The following is a 19898-nucleotide window of genomic DNA, read 5'->3' on the forward strand; positions in this document are numbered from 1 at the left end:
AATGAAAATTACTTTAAGTTGAACAGAATAAATTCATGATGAATTGGTGAGGTTACTTCAGAGTACCTCCATATAACAAGCAGTTGATTGCAAGGATCTTGATGTTGCTGCTTCCCTCCTGTATAATAGGATGAGACCACACAGATTACCAGGAAGTGGCAGCTTGACCTCTTCTTTGATAGTCCATTGGACTGAACTAATGGTTAATCATTTTTTAAAGATTCGCCTCGCATAGTGATGATCATAGCACTTATCCAAAGAATAACTGCATCTCACTAAAACTGGCAACCAGGGATGTAACCTAAATTCTGCAAAGAGCCCTCCCCACACCATTCACCAGAAGACTCTCAGCACACCCAATCATGTTCAACCAGCTGTTGGGCTCCGGTGACCAAGAGTGATATCCATACTCACAACATACATCCATCAATATATGTAAATAGTTACCATTCCTACAGCTGCTTATTGTGATATGAAGTATTGAGGGTATAAAAGGTATTAAGATGAAAGTAAGATTTTAAAAATGAATATAATTAAAAATTAAGCTTTTTATCCACATTAGAAAAGGTTAATATCTTAAAGATAAAACTCCTCAAAAAAAACAAAACAAGAAAAGATTTAAAGATTTCTCTGTTCCTAATTGATATTGCATTTACTCTGAAAACAACTATAATCTAAAAAACCTTTCAAAGATGATGAGAACAAATGCATTTACATTTGTTTAAAGATTTTATTTAAATTCAAGTTTGTTAACACATAGTGTATTATTAGTTTCAGGGGTAGAGAGAACAAGTGCATTTAGATTCATGAATTATAATTTCTAGGAGTGTTATGATACTTGCACTTATTCTGCAAAAAGGAAAAAAAACAAAAACCTTTACTCAGTAAAATATATGTTTAAAATCTTTGAAGCAATTTTTTAAAAATGTATTTATCATTTTTGCTCATTAGTTTGGGAGGTATGAAATTCAGACTTTTCACTAAATATGATATTATAATGTGTCACAGGTAACCATTATATTTAGCTATAAAATAAAATGTAGCCAAGATCCAGCTATCAAAAACAAAACATTTCATCACACAATAGAATTGCCATGATTTATTTGGAGTACAAACTCTTCCTCTACTAATCTCTCATGAGTATCTAAGCTGTTATACTAGAGTATATTTATAGGCAGAAGACTTAGTAATCACAGAACATATACACATCTCTGTCATTTGGTAAATGAAGAAACTGAGGCCCAAAGGAGTTATGTCATAGGCTCAGACTCTTATCAGATTTAAGAGCTGTTTTTTGTCAACAAAGTACACAACTCTAATTTACCCTAAAAAGATGGCAGTGACTAGGGGTATGCTGCTATTCTTCTGAGCACTACTTATCACATCCAACTGACATACGAACAACTGAGGAATAGAAATTCAAACTCAGGTGTATACTTATTTATTGTAGAGGTTTCTCAACCTCATCTCTATGGACATTTTGGGCCAAATAACTCTTTGTTGTGAGGGACTGTCCTGTAGATTCCAAAATGTCTAGCAGCATCCCTGGCCTCTACACACTAGATCCCAGTAGCACACCCACAATTGTGACAACCAAAAAAATATCTCCAGACATTGCCAACCACTGGTCTATTGTTGGAAATAAAATCACTGAATTAGGCATTTTTTAAAAAGTAAACAAATTTCTCATTTCAACTTCTTCCCCATAATTGTTCTGGAAACTCTCAGAATTTTCTACTTAATACTCTGACCCTAAACAACATGTAATCAGAGACACTAGAGTTGCCCTGAAGCATTATATCCCCTATCCTAGGTTTTATCCATTATAGGATGTTGAGTAAACAATGTCATCTAGTTAATAACAATAAACTTAGGCATGAAAAAGAAATTTAAAAACCAATAATGTAACCTACCTTATTATTTTGATTCTCACAAACTCACAATTAATTTTTTAGACTTCCCATAAAACTTAGCTTCATGACTTTTGTGAATCTTTGAGAAATTTTGCTAATATTGTTTCATATTATAAAATATGAAACTCTCTCCACATTCTACTTGTCTTCCCAAGTATGAGCCTTTATTTTATTCATTGAGAATATTACCCATGATTTAGACCATGGAGATCAGTCTACATTTAGTCTTTATAGTCAATATAGATCAGTCTACATCATTTAGATCCTTGGAACATCAGGCTCTACAATCTTACTCTTTCTTTTGCTTCCTCCTTCTCTTATCCTTTCCCATTCTTTTCCTCATAACATGAAACACTACAAAAAAGTAATCAGGGCATTATTGAACTTTTGGTTTTAAATGATTATTGCTAAAGTTATGTAATGCTCTTTGATTTTTGTTCTGACCTTCAACAAATTTTCTGATGTTCTGAGCAAGATTCCGGACACTGCTGGGAAGATTCCAAGGGTCTTGCTTGATGTGAAGCCTTAATCTTTTGGGACAACTCAGCTTTAGTTCCATTTCCTGCTGAAATTCTAAATAAACACAGAAAAATCTCTGGTAAGTCTCAATCATTTACCAGGTAACAAACCTCTGAGCTTCAGAATCCTCTTTCATCCTTGTTGTTCTGGGTTATTAGCATGGTGGTATTTTCTCTAGTTATATTATGAGTGGTATATATATATATATATATATATATATATATAGGTGGTATAGGAGAAAATTGGTAAAAATTGGTAAAATCTAAAAAAAAAGTCTAACCTTAGTATTATTTTCTTACAAATGTCTAAACAAAGAAGCAAATTTATAAAAACTCTATTTTCAATGTCTGAAATTAGATGTTAGAAAGTGTCAGCTCTAGATCTCATTCTGTTTGGGTGTTCTATTTACACACACACATTCCCAAAACCATTTCCCCTACAATAGGCTACAAACAAGTAGTCATTATGCTGGTTTCAGCAAAAGCAATGCAACACTTACATCTCTTCAATTAACTCATTTATATTCATTCTAGCCTCTATAGGGATTGCACATTTTAAACTTGCAAATAAATCTATATGATCCTATACTGACTTTGATATATATTCAAAAATTATCAAAACAGAATACAAAGGGAATCACAAAACACGAACAGCCATTTTCTACTTACACTAAGCTTTTGCTTCATTACTATGTTATTTCCCACTTTTGCTTCCCAATTGCTTCTAGTAGTAACTTTTTTAAACTTTACCTTGTAATCCTTGACCTGGAGTGAGGTACTTGGTTTGCTCAAAGGCTCTTACAACAGCTTGCCCTTTTAGGAGATTGGTAATTGAATCCACCTATCGTAATAGCAGAGATTTCTGAAAGTTACATACTTCTCATAATATATAATATACATTTCCAAGAATAAATCTTGTAAAATATTTTTGTCTTAATGCCACAATTATTTTTGCAAACTCACGATGTTCTCAAAACTCATCTTTAATTAAAATATTGGAATAGACTCACTGGTAACACTTGCAATATTTCTTACTATCCTACCATATATTAATATAAAATATAAATATACTTTATATATCACTTTACAAAAGAAGATTTATAGAGTTCTTTTTTTAAAAAAAAGATCTATTTATTTATTCATGAGAGACAGAGAGAGAAAGAGAGAGAGAGAGAGAGAAGAGAGAGAGAAAGAGAGAGACATAGGCAGAGGGAGAAGCAGGCTCCTCGCAGGAGCCAGATATAGGACTTGATCCCGCATCCCAGGATCAGGACTTGGGCCAAAGGCAGGTGCCCACTCGCTGAGCCACCCAGGCGTCCCTATAGAGTTCTTAAAAAAAACTAAAAGTCCTCATAATCCTTTTCAAAGTGGTAAAAACTTCTACACTGTGAATTTTGGTTATGGATATAAATTTTTTTTAATGCAAAATACCAACACAAGCACCAAGAGAATCTTGTGCTTCTTGAAAATAGGAATAAACTATGAAACATCATAAAGAATTCTGAAATCTCACACAGACACACATAATAAAAAGAATAAGTCCTGTGTTTATAACTGTACTTTTTCCAAGAACCATAAAATACTTGCTAGTAACAACAATCCTTTGGGTTTGTTGGCTGAAGAATCTTTATTCCCTTTTTATTTATTTTTATTTTTTTTTAAGATTTTATTTATTTATTGATGAGAGACACACACAGAGAGAGAGGCAGAGACATAGGCAGAGGGAGAAGCAGGCTCCATGCAGGGAGCCCGATGTGGGACTCAATCCTGGAACTCCGGGATCACGCCCTGAGCCAAAGGCAGATGCTCAACCACTGAAGCCAACTACCCGTCCCATCTTTATTCTCTTTTTAAATTGTGGAAATTGAGGTGATGGGGACAGAGGGACAGATCAAGGCCTTTCCATTCTTACTCTAAGCTCTTTTTACTGTCTGAAAAAGGGATTCCTGACAGTTTGGTCTATAGAAAAAAAGACCCGTAACTGTCCCAATCGTACCTGGCTGAAAAGGTGCTCGAGGCAACTATGTATCTTGTCCTGTTTATCATGAGAAATGCGAACACTGAGGGGAAGCTCATCACCTAGATATAAAAAATAAATCATCCGTCTTTGTTTAACATGCTAACATATTTTAATATAAGCAAAATTAAAAAATAATAATTAAGCATGAGCTCTTATTCCATCACATTCTTAGAATCAGAAAAAGAATTCCAAAAGATTTAATAGCAACTAGGATATCAGATGCTTGCTCTTTGCAATAAAGGTGGAAGCAGAGTGCCTCAAAGGAAAAAATACTATATAAACTATGTCAATGATGTTTTCAAATGATGCAGTTTTGTAATGGTTAAATAGTTGAAATAAATCGCATATTTCAAAACGAAGATGTGTCCTAACCGGATGCAAAGTCTTTGTTCGTAACACGCCCCAGATATTTGTGAGTAATTGTATTAGTCAGTGTTTTCCTCATCATTCCCCTCCCCATCACCCATCACCCACATACAGGGCCAGTTGGGGTGTATCTAACTATCTCAAAAGTCCTCAGGTTCAAAGCCCATCCCACCTCTTCAGTCAAGAATGCCTAATGTTTTAGTACAACATGCTTCCTGTGTACCTAGCATCCTTCAGAGTATCGTGAAAAATCCTAAAATATACATCAAGATCAGACTTCATTTGTGCCTTTCATCGCTTTTTAATTCACTTTGTTCACAGCAGGATTGGGATGTTGCCTGCATCCAGCACATGTGACTGACATGCCGTACCCGTAGCTGCCAAGAATGACTGAATCAAGGTGAAAATGCATGTCGATCACACAATTTAATCCCTTAAATGTGTCTCCCCGGACGACTAGTGTCAGGACACACGCCTCTGCCAAACGCACCTGAATCCATCTCATCGCTGTGAAAGTATGAGCTGCATTGGCTACTGCAGATGCTGGTGAAGGAGGCAATAGAATTCCTGTTGCTGTTGCAGTCGCTGGGAAGGAGGAGGAGACACATGTCACTTCTGGAGTGCAGTTGCCAGTTGCCCTGCCAGTTCTTATTAGATAAACGTGCCATGCCACAGTTAGACTCACTGATATGTCTCAAAGAAAATTACAAGGAAAATTCATTTTGTTCAACTCACATTTTATCTTACATTTAAAAAAAAATCTAAATTCAGTCATATTTCAAAATCTCTGATGCCATGTAAGCTGATTCCAGATGACATTTTTTTTTTAATCTGCAGGTAGAAAGCTAGGAGTCAAACAGCATTTAAAATTCATCATTACCTATTTGATGCAGTATGTCTGTAGTTAATTTGTGAATAGAGACAAGGTCCTGATTCATGATCTCTGCCTATCAACTCTTTCTGACAGCTTTTTTATTTTAAGATTTTATTTATTTTTGAGAGTGAGCGAGAGAGAGCATGAGTGGAGGTTGGGGAGTGGAGGGGAGGAGCGGAGGGAGAAGCAGGCTCCATGCCAAGCAGGGAGCTCGATTCGGGGGGTGGATGCTGGGGCTCGATCCCTAGACTCCCAGAATCATGACCTGAGCCAAAGGCAGATGCTTAACCAACTGAGCCACCCAGGCCCCCCCTTTCTGGCAGCTTTAAACTGTAACTCATCAACTGCATTCTGAGCTCCCCCGGAGAGGACCGGCACCCTATCTCCACCTCAGAGCTCAGCAGAGGCCACCACATCTGGTGAGTGCTCCATAGTGATCATTGTTGAAGGAAAGAATGTTTCAAAGGTTTGTGTGTGAATATGGACACATTACAGATTTCAGAGTGCAGGAGGCAAAATACTTTTTTCCTCTCAGAATCAGTAAAAAATGACTTATTTAACTTTAAATTTACATTTAGAATTTCCAGTTTAGCCTAGAGGGAGACTTGGAGGGTAATTTTAATTATCTGATAACTAGACATTGAGGTAAGAAAGTATTTTTAGATCTGTAATTTCCCATTGGAGGAAAAACCACAGGTTCCTATTAAACAGTCTACTGGTATCCTTTGAAGCTAAAAGTAAATGAAATGGTAAAAGTGGTTAATCTGTGTTATATATTATTAAATCTCTAGGAATAATTAATTCTTATATATGTGTTAAAATCCTCTTCATTAGGAATTGGGATAGTACAGTGGTTAAGAGAGAAACTATGAGCCATACCACCTGGTTTCACAGGTAAATTAAGTAACTCCTGTGACCTCAGCTCCTTCAGATGTAAAATGGAGTTAATATCCGTATGTGCCACAAAGGGCTGTGGGGGGAATTATGTGAAACCATCCTGTTTCCCCATGTGTCTGGTGAAAATGTTTTTAATGCTAGCTATTAGTTTGTGGTAAACATCTCTGAGGAGAGTAACTTTAATAATAATTACTTAATATTTTTTCCTTGTAAAACACTATATGATAAAATAACAGTGAATAAGAGAGTTTTCATCTTCGATTAAAGTAAATACGACAAGGGCAGCCTGGGTGGCACAGTCGACTCTTGGTTTCGGCTCAGGTCATGATCCCAAGGTTCTGTAATCGAGCCCCACCTCGGGCTCTGTGCTCAGCATGGAGCCTGCTTGAGATTCTCTCTCCCTCTCCCTCTGCCCCTGCTCTTGCTCTCTCTCTAAAATAAATACATAAATCTTTAAACTAAATTAAGACAGGAGATGCTGAAGCCACACAGGCAGCACATATGGCCAGTGCCGACAGTTCTCAATGAAGTGTTGGTTAAGACAAGGATTCAAAGAAGAACAAGCACTTTCAGTTAAGGAAGTTCACTGGAGGAGCCATGGTTAGAAGGGTGATGGTAGGCAGATGACAACAGACATTGGAGGGAAGGTGTTACAGGCTGATTGCATCTCCCCCTAAAATCCACAGATTGAAGTCTGACACTCCAGACCCAGGAATATGACTTTGTTTGGAGTGAGGGTTTTTACAGAACATAATCAAGTTTAAATGAAGTCATTAGTTGGGCCCTAATCTGGTATGACTGATGTCCTTCTAGGAAAGGGAAATGTGGACATAGGCAAATACTTGGAGGGAAAAGGACATGAATAAACAGGAAGCACATGGTCATCTACAACCAAGGAGAGAGGCCTAGACCTGATTCCTTCTTCCAGAGACCTCAGAGAAAAACAGTCCTGCTGACAGTTTGATCATGGACTTCTGGTCCCAGAAATGTAAGATGATAAATAAATAAACTTGTGCTGCTTAAGCCACCCAGTCCTTGGCACTCTGTTGTATCAGTCCTACCAAGATTGTACAGATAATGTGTAAGAGAGGGGCACGTGGGTGTCTCAGTCAGTTAAGTTTCTGACTTCAACTTAGGATATGATGCTGGGGTCCTGGGATCGAGCCTCACATCAGACACTCTGCTCAGTGGGGAGTCTGCTTCTCCCTCTCCCTCTGACCTTCCTCGCAGTTCCCGTTCTCACTCTCTCCCTCTCTCAAATGAATTTTTAAAAAATCTTTAGAAAGTATGCAAGATTAGAAAAAAATACACAAAGCTGGTCATGGAAGTGAAGAGGTAAAATTAGTCCAATCTCCATACAACAGAAAGAACCTCTATTCACTATCCAACAGTCCAATAATCAGATATTGGAAAAAAAATTTAATATAGGCTGAAATTGCTTATTTGCTATACATGTTACAAAATCTGTAACAGAACAAGTCCTCCAAATTAGGTCCATTGAGCTGGAGAAAAAAATGCTTTTTCCAAATGACTCAAATTATGAAAAAAAAAAAAAAAGAGTATTTTGAAAGATTCTGCAGGACCACTCTGCTTTGTCTGGGGTTGGTAACAGTGGTGGTTATTTTGTGAAGGTAATAAACAAAAATGATAATCACAATTTTTTTCCCAAGACCTTTGTGGAAAATATGGAATCACATTTGACTGTGTTGATGCAATGAGTTTAAGGAATTAATGAATTACCTGTAAGAGTCTCTGTTGCTGATGGTGTCATGACCTGAATCTTCCTGTTCGTCTCCCGCCATATTAAAACAGACTCGTTTGCTATTTCTTTCTCCCTTCTCGTTGTCACTGTCTGGTGGTACTATGCACTCTGATGTCTTACGTTCTAATTTAGGAGAATATGTTATGGAAGACAGAAGGCTGCAATGCGATATTAAAAAAAATAAGCACATGTTTTCAAACTGGCTGCTACAGATAACCTTAACTTGTTGAATATGATAGGCTTAGAAATATTTCTAGAGTATTTGTTTGACATAAAATAAATATTTGATTGCATTACAAAACGGTCAAAGTTCACTTTTCCCTCTCAGAATAAGTAATAGAGAGAGCATAAAATTTAGACTAGAAAACTGTGTTCAAATCCCAGTTCTGCACTTACTATATTTGTTATCATAGCAATACTATGATAATTCTCTTTGACATCTCTGATATGAAGACAATAAGAATAACTAGCCCAAATGATTCTGTGACAATGAAATGAGAATATATTCCAGAGATGTGTTACTTCTGTCCCCTAGCCATTATCACTATGATCTAAAATTACCTGGGAAGCTTTGATATGCTACCCAAATAGTAAAATAAATACTAAATGTGCTTAAGCCAGCCTCACTGGCTTACCCTCAGGTATTAAAAACCCATCTACCCCTGCCTTGGGTTTCTCCCAAGCTGTCTTTATTTGACAGGGAGAATACTGTGATCAATCTTTCTCACTGCTCATAAAAGCAGGTGTTCTGGCCATCATGACCAAAGCCATTAAAGAGAGTCACACACAATGTGAGGATAGGAGGCAGCAGGGGCTACCGCTATATCATCCACAATCTAGTCACAATGGCATGTTGTGAATCTGCCCAAATGAAAAGCTCTTTCACTTGGCTGAAGACTAAAACACAACCTTCATTTCTGAACGGGCATTGCCCTTGATGTGGACTTTGAGTAGCACGGATTCCATCACTCCAACCTTGAACGTCTGGCCCGTAAAAGGTTTCTGTTAGTACTAACTCAAATTCATGCAAACGTGGAATTGGTCTTTGCTATCAAATGAAATACTGTAAAACCTGCAGAATAAATTAAACCATATCTTAACAAAGGGCCCTTGCGTGGCTTCTTCAGCCAACAACCACCTTCTCATTTACCAGGTACTGATGACATTCCGTTCTGGTCAACAGCACATATGTACGTATCTCTACACTCATTTTTCCATAGGAGTGTCATGTTCGTTTTACTTCCAGACTACAGGACTGTCTCATACCTCTTATGTGTAATCCATATGTCAAACCCAATGCTGTGCATCAAGTAAATATTTGTTAAGAGATTTCACTAATTAGTTAATTAGACACATCTATTATTCCATGCATTGTTTTGGGGCTGTGCACACAGGAGTTTACAAAACAAACAAAAGCCCCTGTCCTCTTGGAGCTTAGATTCTACTGGCAAGAAACAAACCATAAACAAGTCAATCGTATAGTATATCACATGGCAACAAATGTTAAGAAGGAAAATAAAGAAGGTAAGGGAGATGGAGCTGCAAATAGTGGAGTCAGGGAAGGGCTCATTGGGAGATAACATTTGAATAATAGTATTTTGGCATTTTATAGCTTTTAGATATCACTGAAAATAAGGGGGCTGTGTTAGTTACATTGCTCGAGGCCCTGTGAAGTTATAAATTATTTTAAGCACAGTTTTTCTATTTGCAGAGATACTTTTATGTCTTGGAAGATAGATGGGTATTTATTTACTCCCTCCGCCCAAAAGCTTAAAACATTAGATTAACTCCAATTACCCAAGCTCTGTACTACACTGACAGATGAACTCTGAATACCAAAGAGGAAGGGCATGCAGGAGTTCTCATTTTTCAAGGAGTACTCTGTGCTTTATGTATCTTTTAAATTAGAAGTCATGGGGCTGCGCATACTCATTTTTTTCAAAGTCAAATGAATTATGTCCACATATTTGCTTTTCATTTTAAACAGCTGCAATCATGCTTGCACTGACCCTGTGGGAACAAGTGTTAGGCTTACAAACAAATGATAGAAAAACAGTGTTTTTTGACACCATGTTTTTGCATAAAATTTCTAGATTCTTAAAAGTAATAGTAACGCATAAAGCTTTATAATATGTGTGCATACAGAAATAGTTCTCTTTCATTTTTGCTCATTTACACTATTTAGCTATCTACTCTAGGACTCAGGATTTTAATTAATTCTCAATTAAAATCTTGAGCAGTCCAATCTCCTCACACCCTTGATGAATAAAGATTTTGTATATAGTATCCTGCATCCACCCGTGTGTCTTTCTATTAAACTGAGACTTAAATATCATCTTTATCATTTTCATCAGACCTAACATTTGTTGAGCCCTTATGCCAGTCACTACGCTAAGTACTTAATTCCTAAAACCTCCTTATGAAGTAGGTATGACTATTATTATGGTGATAATCCCCATTTTAGAGACGGAGTGAGACACACATGTATAGACATATTTTGCAAAATAATCAGAATATCCCCTCCTTGCCTATCAATTTATACATTCTGGAGGGAGGAAAGGCGTCATTGATGTTGTCCACTACCTCCCAGTTCTCCTGCACACACAGCTGGGTGGCCTGCCCTACCCCATGAGGGTAAGAATGACCATGTAGCTTATTTTCACCAGGATGACGTAAGCGGAGGTAACTGGAGTCCCTTCTAGGTACAAGCCTTTTAGCAAGTATAAAACCTACCTCATTCCCTCTTACTGATGTGACAATCAGAGACATTCCAGTTGATGGGGGCTTTGTCAGTCTGAACTCTTGAGTGAGGTCAATGTGGGGCAGAAACCCTGTGACCCAGATGGGCATAGAGAATGAGCAAGAGAGAAATCCTGTTGTTTGAAGTCTGTGAGGCTTTAGAGGTTTTGTGAACATAAACCCCAAAACAGCCATATAGAGAGTAGGGTACCTAGAAGAATGAGAGATGTGACTGGGATATAGGAGTATCAACTTCATCCTGGGGAAGTAGGCACCAGATGAAGTGATCTATAGATTATCCATTAGTCTGACACTTGAGAACCTAGAATGACAGCTGCAGACCTCGGGAGCAGTACTGACTGGGCAGAGGTTTTTGATATTCTAGAATCAGAAAAAGACTAGTGTGACTGGAGCTCAGAGAAATGAATTTGGAGACAGGGGCAGATTGCATTGGGCCACACAGGCCCCAATATTGTAGCTGATATGATTTCAATGGCACTGCAGTGTCATTAAATGGTTTTAAGCAGAATTCTAGCATGATTTACATTTACAGATCCCTCTGGCATCTGCTGAATGTAGAATGCTTTAGAGGGGCACAGCTGGAAAACCCTACAGTGGACACTGGTCAGGGAACAATGGTAACGCAGTCTAACATGATGGAGCAGATATATTCTGAGGTATAGCTGACAAAACTTGATAAGCTACTGGAGGTGAAGGGGCATGAAAGAGAAGAATCAAAAATAATACCCAGACTCTGGCTTGCAGAACTGAAGAGACGAGGAACACTTTACCGAGAAGAAGGAAGATCTACAATTCAGGTTTAGACACAAATTTAAGTTTGAGATTTAATGTGATATGTCCTTGTGTTTCATAACCCACATCACAGAGGGACTGTAGGGATGAAATCAAGCAGTGCATATACTGATAAAATCGTGCCTGGTACATAAGCCCTTTAGTACAAGTTAGTATTTAGGAAGCTGGGCCCTCTTTTCATACATTTACCAGCAAAATGCTTAGGCAAACCTCAAGGATAATTCCACCAACAGCCCTACCATTCCTACTTGTAAGCCCAGCTCACTAAGTGTCCCACAGTGCGGTCTGTTCACCACTTAGTCTGGGGCATCTGGCACCTATAATATGCAGGCCTGTTCTCAGCTTTCCTATCTTCACTAGCTCCCAGAACTCTTCATCTCTCTCCTGAGATAATACACAAAATGCTGTATTTTAAAATCCCATCAATGGTTTTGGATTATCTACAAATTATTTTGCCCTCTACTTATGTCTGGTACCTGTCATTACCCAGAAAATAGCTCATTGAAGGACAAAAGTATTTAGCATCAATGAGACAGGAAACATAGAATAAATTCATAACATCACCTTATTTCATGTTAGTAGACAACAAATGTGTCTCTAGTCCCACCTTTGGATCTGAAGGAAGTAGAAGCATTTAGTGGAATGCCTATGTGTTAAAGGAAATTTTATTTCTAGGAGAAGTGTTCCCAAGTGGCAGGGTAAACAGATAAGCTCAGTACCAGGCCCTTTCCCAGGAATGAAGGATTTCTAGAAAGACCAGCAATGCAATGTTGTGAGGCAGTTTCTCTTAAAACTTGGCAAAGTATCTGAGATCTGCTTCTCCACTCTGCAGAGGCATATATGTCTGACCAAGAATAATTACTACATGGTGAGAAAATTGTTTGGTAACTAGCTTTTTAAATAATTTGTCAAGCTCGACTGCACTGCAGCATCTCTGAATGGGGCAATAGGGAATCCAGGCACTTGGACAACGGCACTGTTTTAAAGGGATTATATTGCACATTGAATTATGTGGAACATATTTATATTTAGAACTAAATTATATGGTGCACACAGAGAAGACCAAGGAAGTTTCTCAAATCACTTGTGCATTTCATGTCATTTTCCTAATAAACATGCACAGTAGGGGAAAAGCTTTTAGAATAACAGAGTGGGAAAATCTTAAGTAAAAATAGGTAATTATTTTAAGTAGTTTTGGTTAATAAAAATAGCTTAACTCCTTTCTTCAATGAGTGCTTTAAATATAAAGCATTTTAAGCCAAGGAAAGGGAGCTCTTTGGCTCTGTTTTCTTGAAAATATATCTACATTAGCTAAACTTAAAAAAAATCAATAAATTAACAAAGACAGACATAGTCTGGACAACTGCCAGGAAGTGCTGAGTAGTCATGCATTAGAGGCCTGGTCTCTGAGGTAGTATCTGCTCAGGCACATCAATAATCCTGCTGTTGGTAAAGGACTCATCTGAAAAACAGGAATAATAACTCTTGATCCAACTGGCAGTGTGGGATTGGTCCAGATGTTCTCCTAAAATCCCTCCGGGAGCGAGGATGCATGATTCAGTGCCACTATTTATTGCCTTATTAATAAAGATTCTTACTCTGTGCACTTCCTAAATACTTTAGGGAGAAAAAAACTGGTTTCTAAAATAGAACATATCATACAATAAAATTCCATTTACTAAATAAAACAAAATATAATGCCCTAAGATATTAACTTATGTGTCACAAGGCCATTCTCAAACAATCCAAAGTATCATACAGTTGCCTAAAAATAGGCACTTTTTCTCTTAGCAACCCCAAACTATTTAATTCATCTGTAAATGGGGCAGTCACAATATAATATACTGATGTAATAAACAATTTTTTTAAAAAACTAGTGTATTAAAAATAGGAAAACAGAATTTCAAGTCTAAATTAACTCATAAAAATGTCAGAACAAATTAGCATAGTAAATAGTAACTATCTAAAGATCGCCTTAGAAATATGATGCATCTAATTGGTGATTTTGATCTCCAAATTTCAAAGATGTGTAAAATAAGAGATTATGCCAATTAAGATTTTATTAGCATAATGTCCAATTACAAAAGAAGGCTTAGTATAAGTTTTAAATATTTTATGTCAAAACTGAATTATCCAGGGAAGTATGGGATGATGTATGTGGGGGGAATTAATACACATCTGGCAGCAATCTAAATGTGTAACTTCATAAAGAGAGTACAATAAAAAGGATAATGGTGTCTATACTATTTTCAGATTCTACCAACTTCAGATATATTCACCAATTTCAACCCTTTGAATGATGAGCAAGCACAATGTTAGGCACTGTACTGGTGTTTTTTATATTAATTCTTGCAATTTTCACCACAAACTTGTAATTTGTTATTATTCTTCATCCTGTTTAGTACATGAGAGACCAAACTACCCCAAACCCCCATGTTCTCGTGACTATACAGAGTTGCCTTGACTAGCTGTAATATATAATCACACACCATGATGTGGGAAATCATCCCACAGAGTTGAGGCAATTGTCCAACCATCAAAGTTTTAAATAAGAATCAGAGTCAACCTCTTTGGAAACATTTTAATTAACTTCCTCCTCTTCTCCATTCTCGGTAAAAATTTCCAAATGACTGGCACAGCTGTTTGGGTTATTGTTTAGTTAACCACTAATTCAATCAGAAAAAGAGGGGGTGTCATTGGTCCTAGTGATACATGATTTTGCATTTACTCATTTAACAAGTATATTAAAGATTTGTTACATATTTTTCATATACATCTATTGAGTGTATATATGTCAAATACTGTGTTCTGCTGTATAAAGGATACCAGGAAATCTGGATACTTAGTTGGCAATCTTTCAATCATACTTTTTAATTTAATATTTTCACATTGAGACTTTGTATTTTCTATAGACAGAATTTTGTTGTTCTCTTCCCTGGTATTAAATGCTTCCTTAAAATATATATCTATATATTTGCCATGTTATATCACTTTTAAGGTGCTGAAATGAAGAGCATCTATAGGGTTTACATACACCCACAAAATCCTACTTTTCTAAAAATGAAAGAGAGTGATGGATATTCAAAAGCCAGGTTTTCCAGCTATTTTATTAGGCACATTTAAAAGTACAGTAAATAAAAATAAATAAATAAATAAATAAATAAATAAATAAATAAATAAAAGTATAGTAAATAAAATACTTACTCATCAATTTGACAAACACACATTTCCACCTCTTTCAGTGCAGTCTGAAGTTTGCCCAATAGTTTCTGGTAAATATCTTGGGTTTCTAGGTCTTCTTCTTTTAACAAGTACCGGAGCCCATGCCCATCCTGTTGTCCCAGAGACAGACCTGAAGGGGCTGCCATGGTTGTGATTGTGTGCTGAATGTACACCATTGGACTCAGTTTCCCTGAGGAGTTAAAATCATTCCAGAATAATATATAACCTTTAACTTACAGGAATGTTCCAGTGCAATTCATTCTAGACACAGGCTTACATAAAATAAAATGCCAAACCAGTGCTGAATTTAATTCAGGACTTAAAGCGAGAGAGTTAAAGAGAGTTGTGATTAAAATATCTTTCAATCTCATGCTCTGCTGTGATGGTGGGGAATGGCATTGTGCATCTCTAAAGCTGCTCCACCTGTATTTTTATTATAGTTATAGGGCCATTTCAGACTACTGGTTTTCACAGCAGGATAAGCAGTGCCCAACATGCATGTAATGAAGGCAAGAACAATCATTCTTCTTAGAGGAAAAAATAATAAAACTGCAAAACTCCTTTTTATTCTATTAACATTTATGTTAATAATGTTAACATTATCCAAATGATTATAAGAGGAATCCTGTCTATAAAATTCAGACTTGTTTATACACCAGGAATCTATCCTATTTCAGGGATGCTGGGATAGTTAACAATTGCCTAAATTAGTCTTCATGATTTGAGAAAGTTTCAAAAGCTAACATACCTTGCTCAGATTTATTTTCTTTATCATGAGAATTATGCTTCCTACTATCCAGCTGAACACCAAATGCACTCCCCAGGGAGGTTGATGTTTTGGGATAGGAAACTTCCATTATGTTGACATGACAGTTGGTAGGGCAGAAATCACTGCTATGTAATGGGGAGATTTTAGATTTGGCCTGTTTAAAGGTGGGCCAGGCTCTATTCTTCAGGACACGTGAAAACTGTAAATTAAAGAAGAAATAAAAACCAGTTGAACACACAGTGTTCCTAACTTCCACCATCCATAACAAAATATTAAAAAATAAAATCACGTCAACTGGAACAAGTGAAATAAATTATTAGTTGCTGGAAATTAAACCATTATTTTGAAACCCACACATTCTTAATAAAGTAAAGCAATATAGGCAGCAATGCATAGGATTCTTTTGAAACTCTGATTACAAGTTAGATGCTAAAAGAAACAAATTCAAGTGACCAATAGCACTTATTAGAACTCAAATCCCCAGGCTGCTAGCAGCTGAGAGTCTGACAGAGAACTCAAATTGCCATCCTCGGATACAAGAGGGACACACCACTTAAAGTGAGGCAAAGTGGTAGAAGTGGGTAGCTGCCACCGGGTCAAGAGTGGACTATTCTAACCATTGTCAAAAGCCAGTCCAAACCTGAGTCTGTGAACAGGTTAGACAGCAAGGCATGGTGGTGTTGACCCAGAAGGGTAGGACAACGGGCAGAACCAACTGTACTGCCCGTGTCTCCTGCGAATCACTGCTGAGCAGTTGGGTCAGGATCAGTCTGAAGACTGGTGTGGACTCAGCTTTTACGCCATTGGAAATAAAGTTATACTCAAGGGATTCACACAACTTCCAAGAATGGCCAATCTACTACTTAGAACCTTGCAATCCAAATCCATCCATTCCTTGTTGTGTGGTCTATATGGCCACCCAAAGTCCGATCTGTACCTAGGTTATTATCTCAAGCTCTCTTTCCCTTGCCCCCTAGGCTCCTTCTTGCCTTCACTCAGATCCTCTCCCATACCGTCTACCAATTCTCGGTCTTTGTACAGGCTTTTTGGTGAGCCTAGAATATTCTTCTTCCCTCATTGCCAAACTTACTCCTATGCATTTTTCAGCTCCTATGAAGTCATCATCAGGCCTACATAAGTCTTCATCTAGGTCCAATATCCTTGGCTGTGTGCTAGGTTACAGCATATTGTAATCCTTCTTATAATTATGAATGAATTTCTTATCTCTATCTCAGTGGATGATAAATTCCATGTCTTGTGCACCATAAAGAGCCATCTCATAGGGTTGAACTGGATTATAGTTTCAAAGCAAAGGACAAAGAGCCACAAGCTATGTGTGTTTTAGTTATGTTTAGTTTAGCCTATAACGGATGTGATGCTGGGCAAGTCACTATCTTTTTACCATTCCTAGTAAGATGAGGAATATGGATGAAATAATTTCTGTGCTATCTTCTTGCTTGAAAACTGAAAGCAGATTTATTTATTCTACTAGTAGAGTAGTAATTTGGGCACTGAAGGATTAAAAATTAAGACTAACATTGGTTACTGTGTAACTTTGCTAGGTTAAATTAAAAAATAAAGATGTGATACCAAAAATCACATTTTATAAATATAAGCTTATCATTAGAATATGAACTATGTTACCTGTATATGAAACTGTGCCTTCAAATCACATGTCTGAAGCTATGTAGCTCAGTCAAGTACCAACACACAGTAGGAATCAAAATGAGAGCGGTGGAAATGCAGGGAATTGTCAACAAAATTCCTAACAAATTTGATAATAATGTATAGTGATACTATCTGAAACACCTAAAGAGTGGGAGTAATTTAGAGACTTTCTGGTCTATGCTCTTACTTTTTAATAAAGAAACTGTGACCTGAAGACTTATCTGGGAAAGACTTAGAATTTAAGGCCAGATGCAAGCTTGCACTCAGAAGATCTTTTCCATTGTAATTGCAGGACAAAACTCTCAGATAAGTCTCCATGGCACAAAGAAAGGCACAGCATTGTGGAATAGCGTTGACCACAATAGACAGGTATGCTCCTTTTGCCTTTTTCCATTTTATTTTATTTATTTATTTTAAAAAGATTTTTATTTACTTATTTGAGAAAGAGTGTGAGAGAGAGCATGAGTGAGGGGAAGGGCAGAGGGAGAGAGAGAGAGAAGCAGACTCTCCGCTGAGCAGAGAGCCCAACTTGGGGCTTGATCCCAGGACCCTGAGATCATGACCTGAGCCAAAGGCAGATGCTCAACTGACTTAACAGTCCCCTGCCTTCTTTCATTTTAACTCTTTACATATTTATTCAAACATATAAAGAGAAGCATCTATTCCCAGACTCTGCAGTAAATGCTGGGGATACAGTCCTTGCCCTCATAGACTACATAGTCTAGTAGAGGACTCAGGTAAAAAAAAAAAAAAAAGAATATTCTTATATATAACAATTATATTACTACAAGTATATGTAATGTGTATATATATATGTATATATATATACCTATAACTATGTGCATATGTAACAATTACATAATAATTATAATAGCCAGACAATGAAAAATTTGGTAAATGCTAAGAAGGAAGTGAACAGAGTGATGGGATGAGGTGTTACTAGAGTGATCAGATAGAGAAGGGATAAGATTCCCTTTCCAGTGCGACCAGTTCCCTCTAACTTTCTAACATGTACCTAAATACAAATGCCTATGAACATAGTATGTTCCCTTTCCTCACACACTCAGAACGGTTGTGTGACCATGCTTAAATGTGCTTGACCTCTTTCAAAGAGTGTCAGACAGGAAACTCCTTTGCTAAGGGCCTCTCTTGAAGATAGAAGCTGATGAAAGCAGGGCTGCCTTCCTTACTAGGCTGTCTCTAGGAAAGGGGGAGGTGAAGGAAGGACCATAGTCATGGGTCCTGGAAATGTGCTGAATACATTTTATAGATCAAAAAATGTACTCCTAGACAGCATGTCCTAATGTTTAATTGGGACACCCTTCTGTAACGCAAACCTAAAATGAGGTAGGTACAGTTCTTGTCTTGACTGTAGCACATGCATAGGAACAGGCTGCAGTCAGGCCATCCAGTAGCAATGGCCCTGCCAACACGAACCTGGCATCTTTCTTAGAAACATCAAAGACAACACTGAGTTCACTAATCTGCTTTGGAGATGCTCACAAAGAAAGACCAAAAAAGCTATTTTCCATAAACAAAAATTTCGATTTTGTGATAAAGAAATGTATAGGGTGTGGGGGAAGGTGAGTTGGGACGCACAGCACTTTAAACCTATTTTGGATAGTGTAGCCCAAACTTACTCCACTTTTACTCATCCATCCAACAATTACACATTGAGGGCTTTCTAAACCAGGCACTGTTCTAGGCATGCTGGGAAACATCAATGAGTGAAACAGATTTCTGCCTTCTGGGAGGTTATGTTCTAGTGAGAGGAGAGGCCAACAATAAACATAAGTCAATTATATTATCCTAGAAGATGATAAGTACAGTTGAAAACAAAATGGAGCAGGAAAAGAGGTCTGGGAGTTTCAGTGGTGAGGTGAAGAATGCATTGCCAATTATAACCCTCATTGAGAGGTTGACATTTAAGCAAAATTTTGAAGGAAGGGAGAGTTGGGAATGTGGGTACAAGAAGAAAAAGCTTTCCCAGCAGAGTGAACATCCAATGCAAAAACCCCAAGGATAGTATGCTTCAATGAACATCCAGTGTGGCCAAAGCAGAGAGTGAGGGGAAAGGGAAAGAACATGGGAGTGGGGAAATTATGGGTAGAAGGAAGGCACAGATCAAATAGGAGCTCAGAGACCTTTGGAACGATTTAGCTCTTACTGTGATTGAGATTCACAGCCTTTCAGAATAGACTGTTGGTGGACAAGGGTGGGTGCAGGAAGACCACTTGTGGGAGAGACAATGCTGGGTCACCCTAGGCTATGTGTAATCGGAGCGATGAGAAAAGGCCGCATGTTGTGAAGGTAGAGCCAAGAGAATGGTATGTGGGA

General features: G+C 37.4%; 1 protein-coding gene across 1 annotated transcript in view; it reads right to left on the reverse strand.

The window, feature by feature from the left end:
* The window catches only part of PREX2 (phosphatidylinositol-3,4,5-trisphosphate dependent Rac exchange factor 2), a 278636-nt gene that overhangs the window by 97188 nt on the left and 161550 nt on the right, over positions 1-19898 (reverse strand). The window contains exons 24-30 of the mRNA XM_026012258.2: positions 15873-16092; positions 15107-15314; positions 8329-8508; positions 5308-5402; positions 4428-4510; positions 3182-3272; positions 2358-2486 (exon numbers count right to left, since the gene is read on the reverse strand). Coding sequence (XP_025868043.1) covers positions 2358-2486; positions 3182-3272; positions 4428-4510; positions 5308-5402; positions 8329-8508; positions 15107-15314; positions 15873-16092 — 1006 coding nt within the window. The remainder of the gene's footprint in view (positions 1-2357; positions 2487-3181; positions 3273-4427; positions 4511-5307; positions 5403-8328; positions 8509-15106; positions 15315-15872; positions 16093-19898) is intronic.

The sequence above is a fragment of the Vulpes vulpes genome, chromosome 13 (assembly GCF_048418805.1).
Source record: "Vulpes vulpes isolate BD-2025 chromosome 13, VulVul3, whole genome shotgun sequence".
Classification (NCBI taxonomy): Eukaryota; Metazoa; Chordata; class Mammalia; order Carnivora; family Canidae; genus Vulpes; species Vulpes vulpes.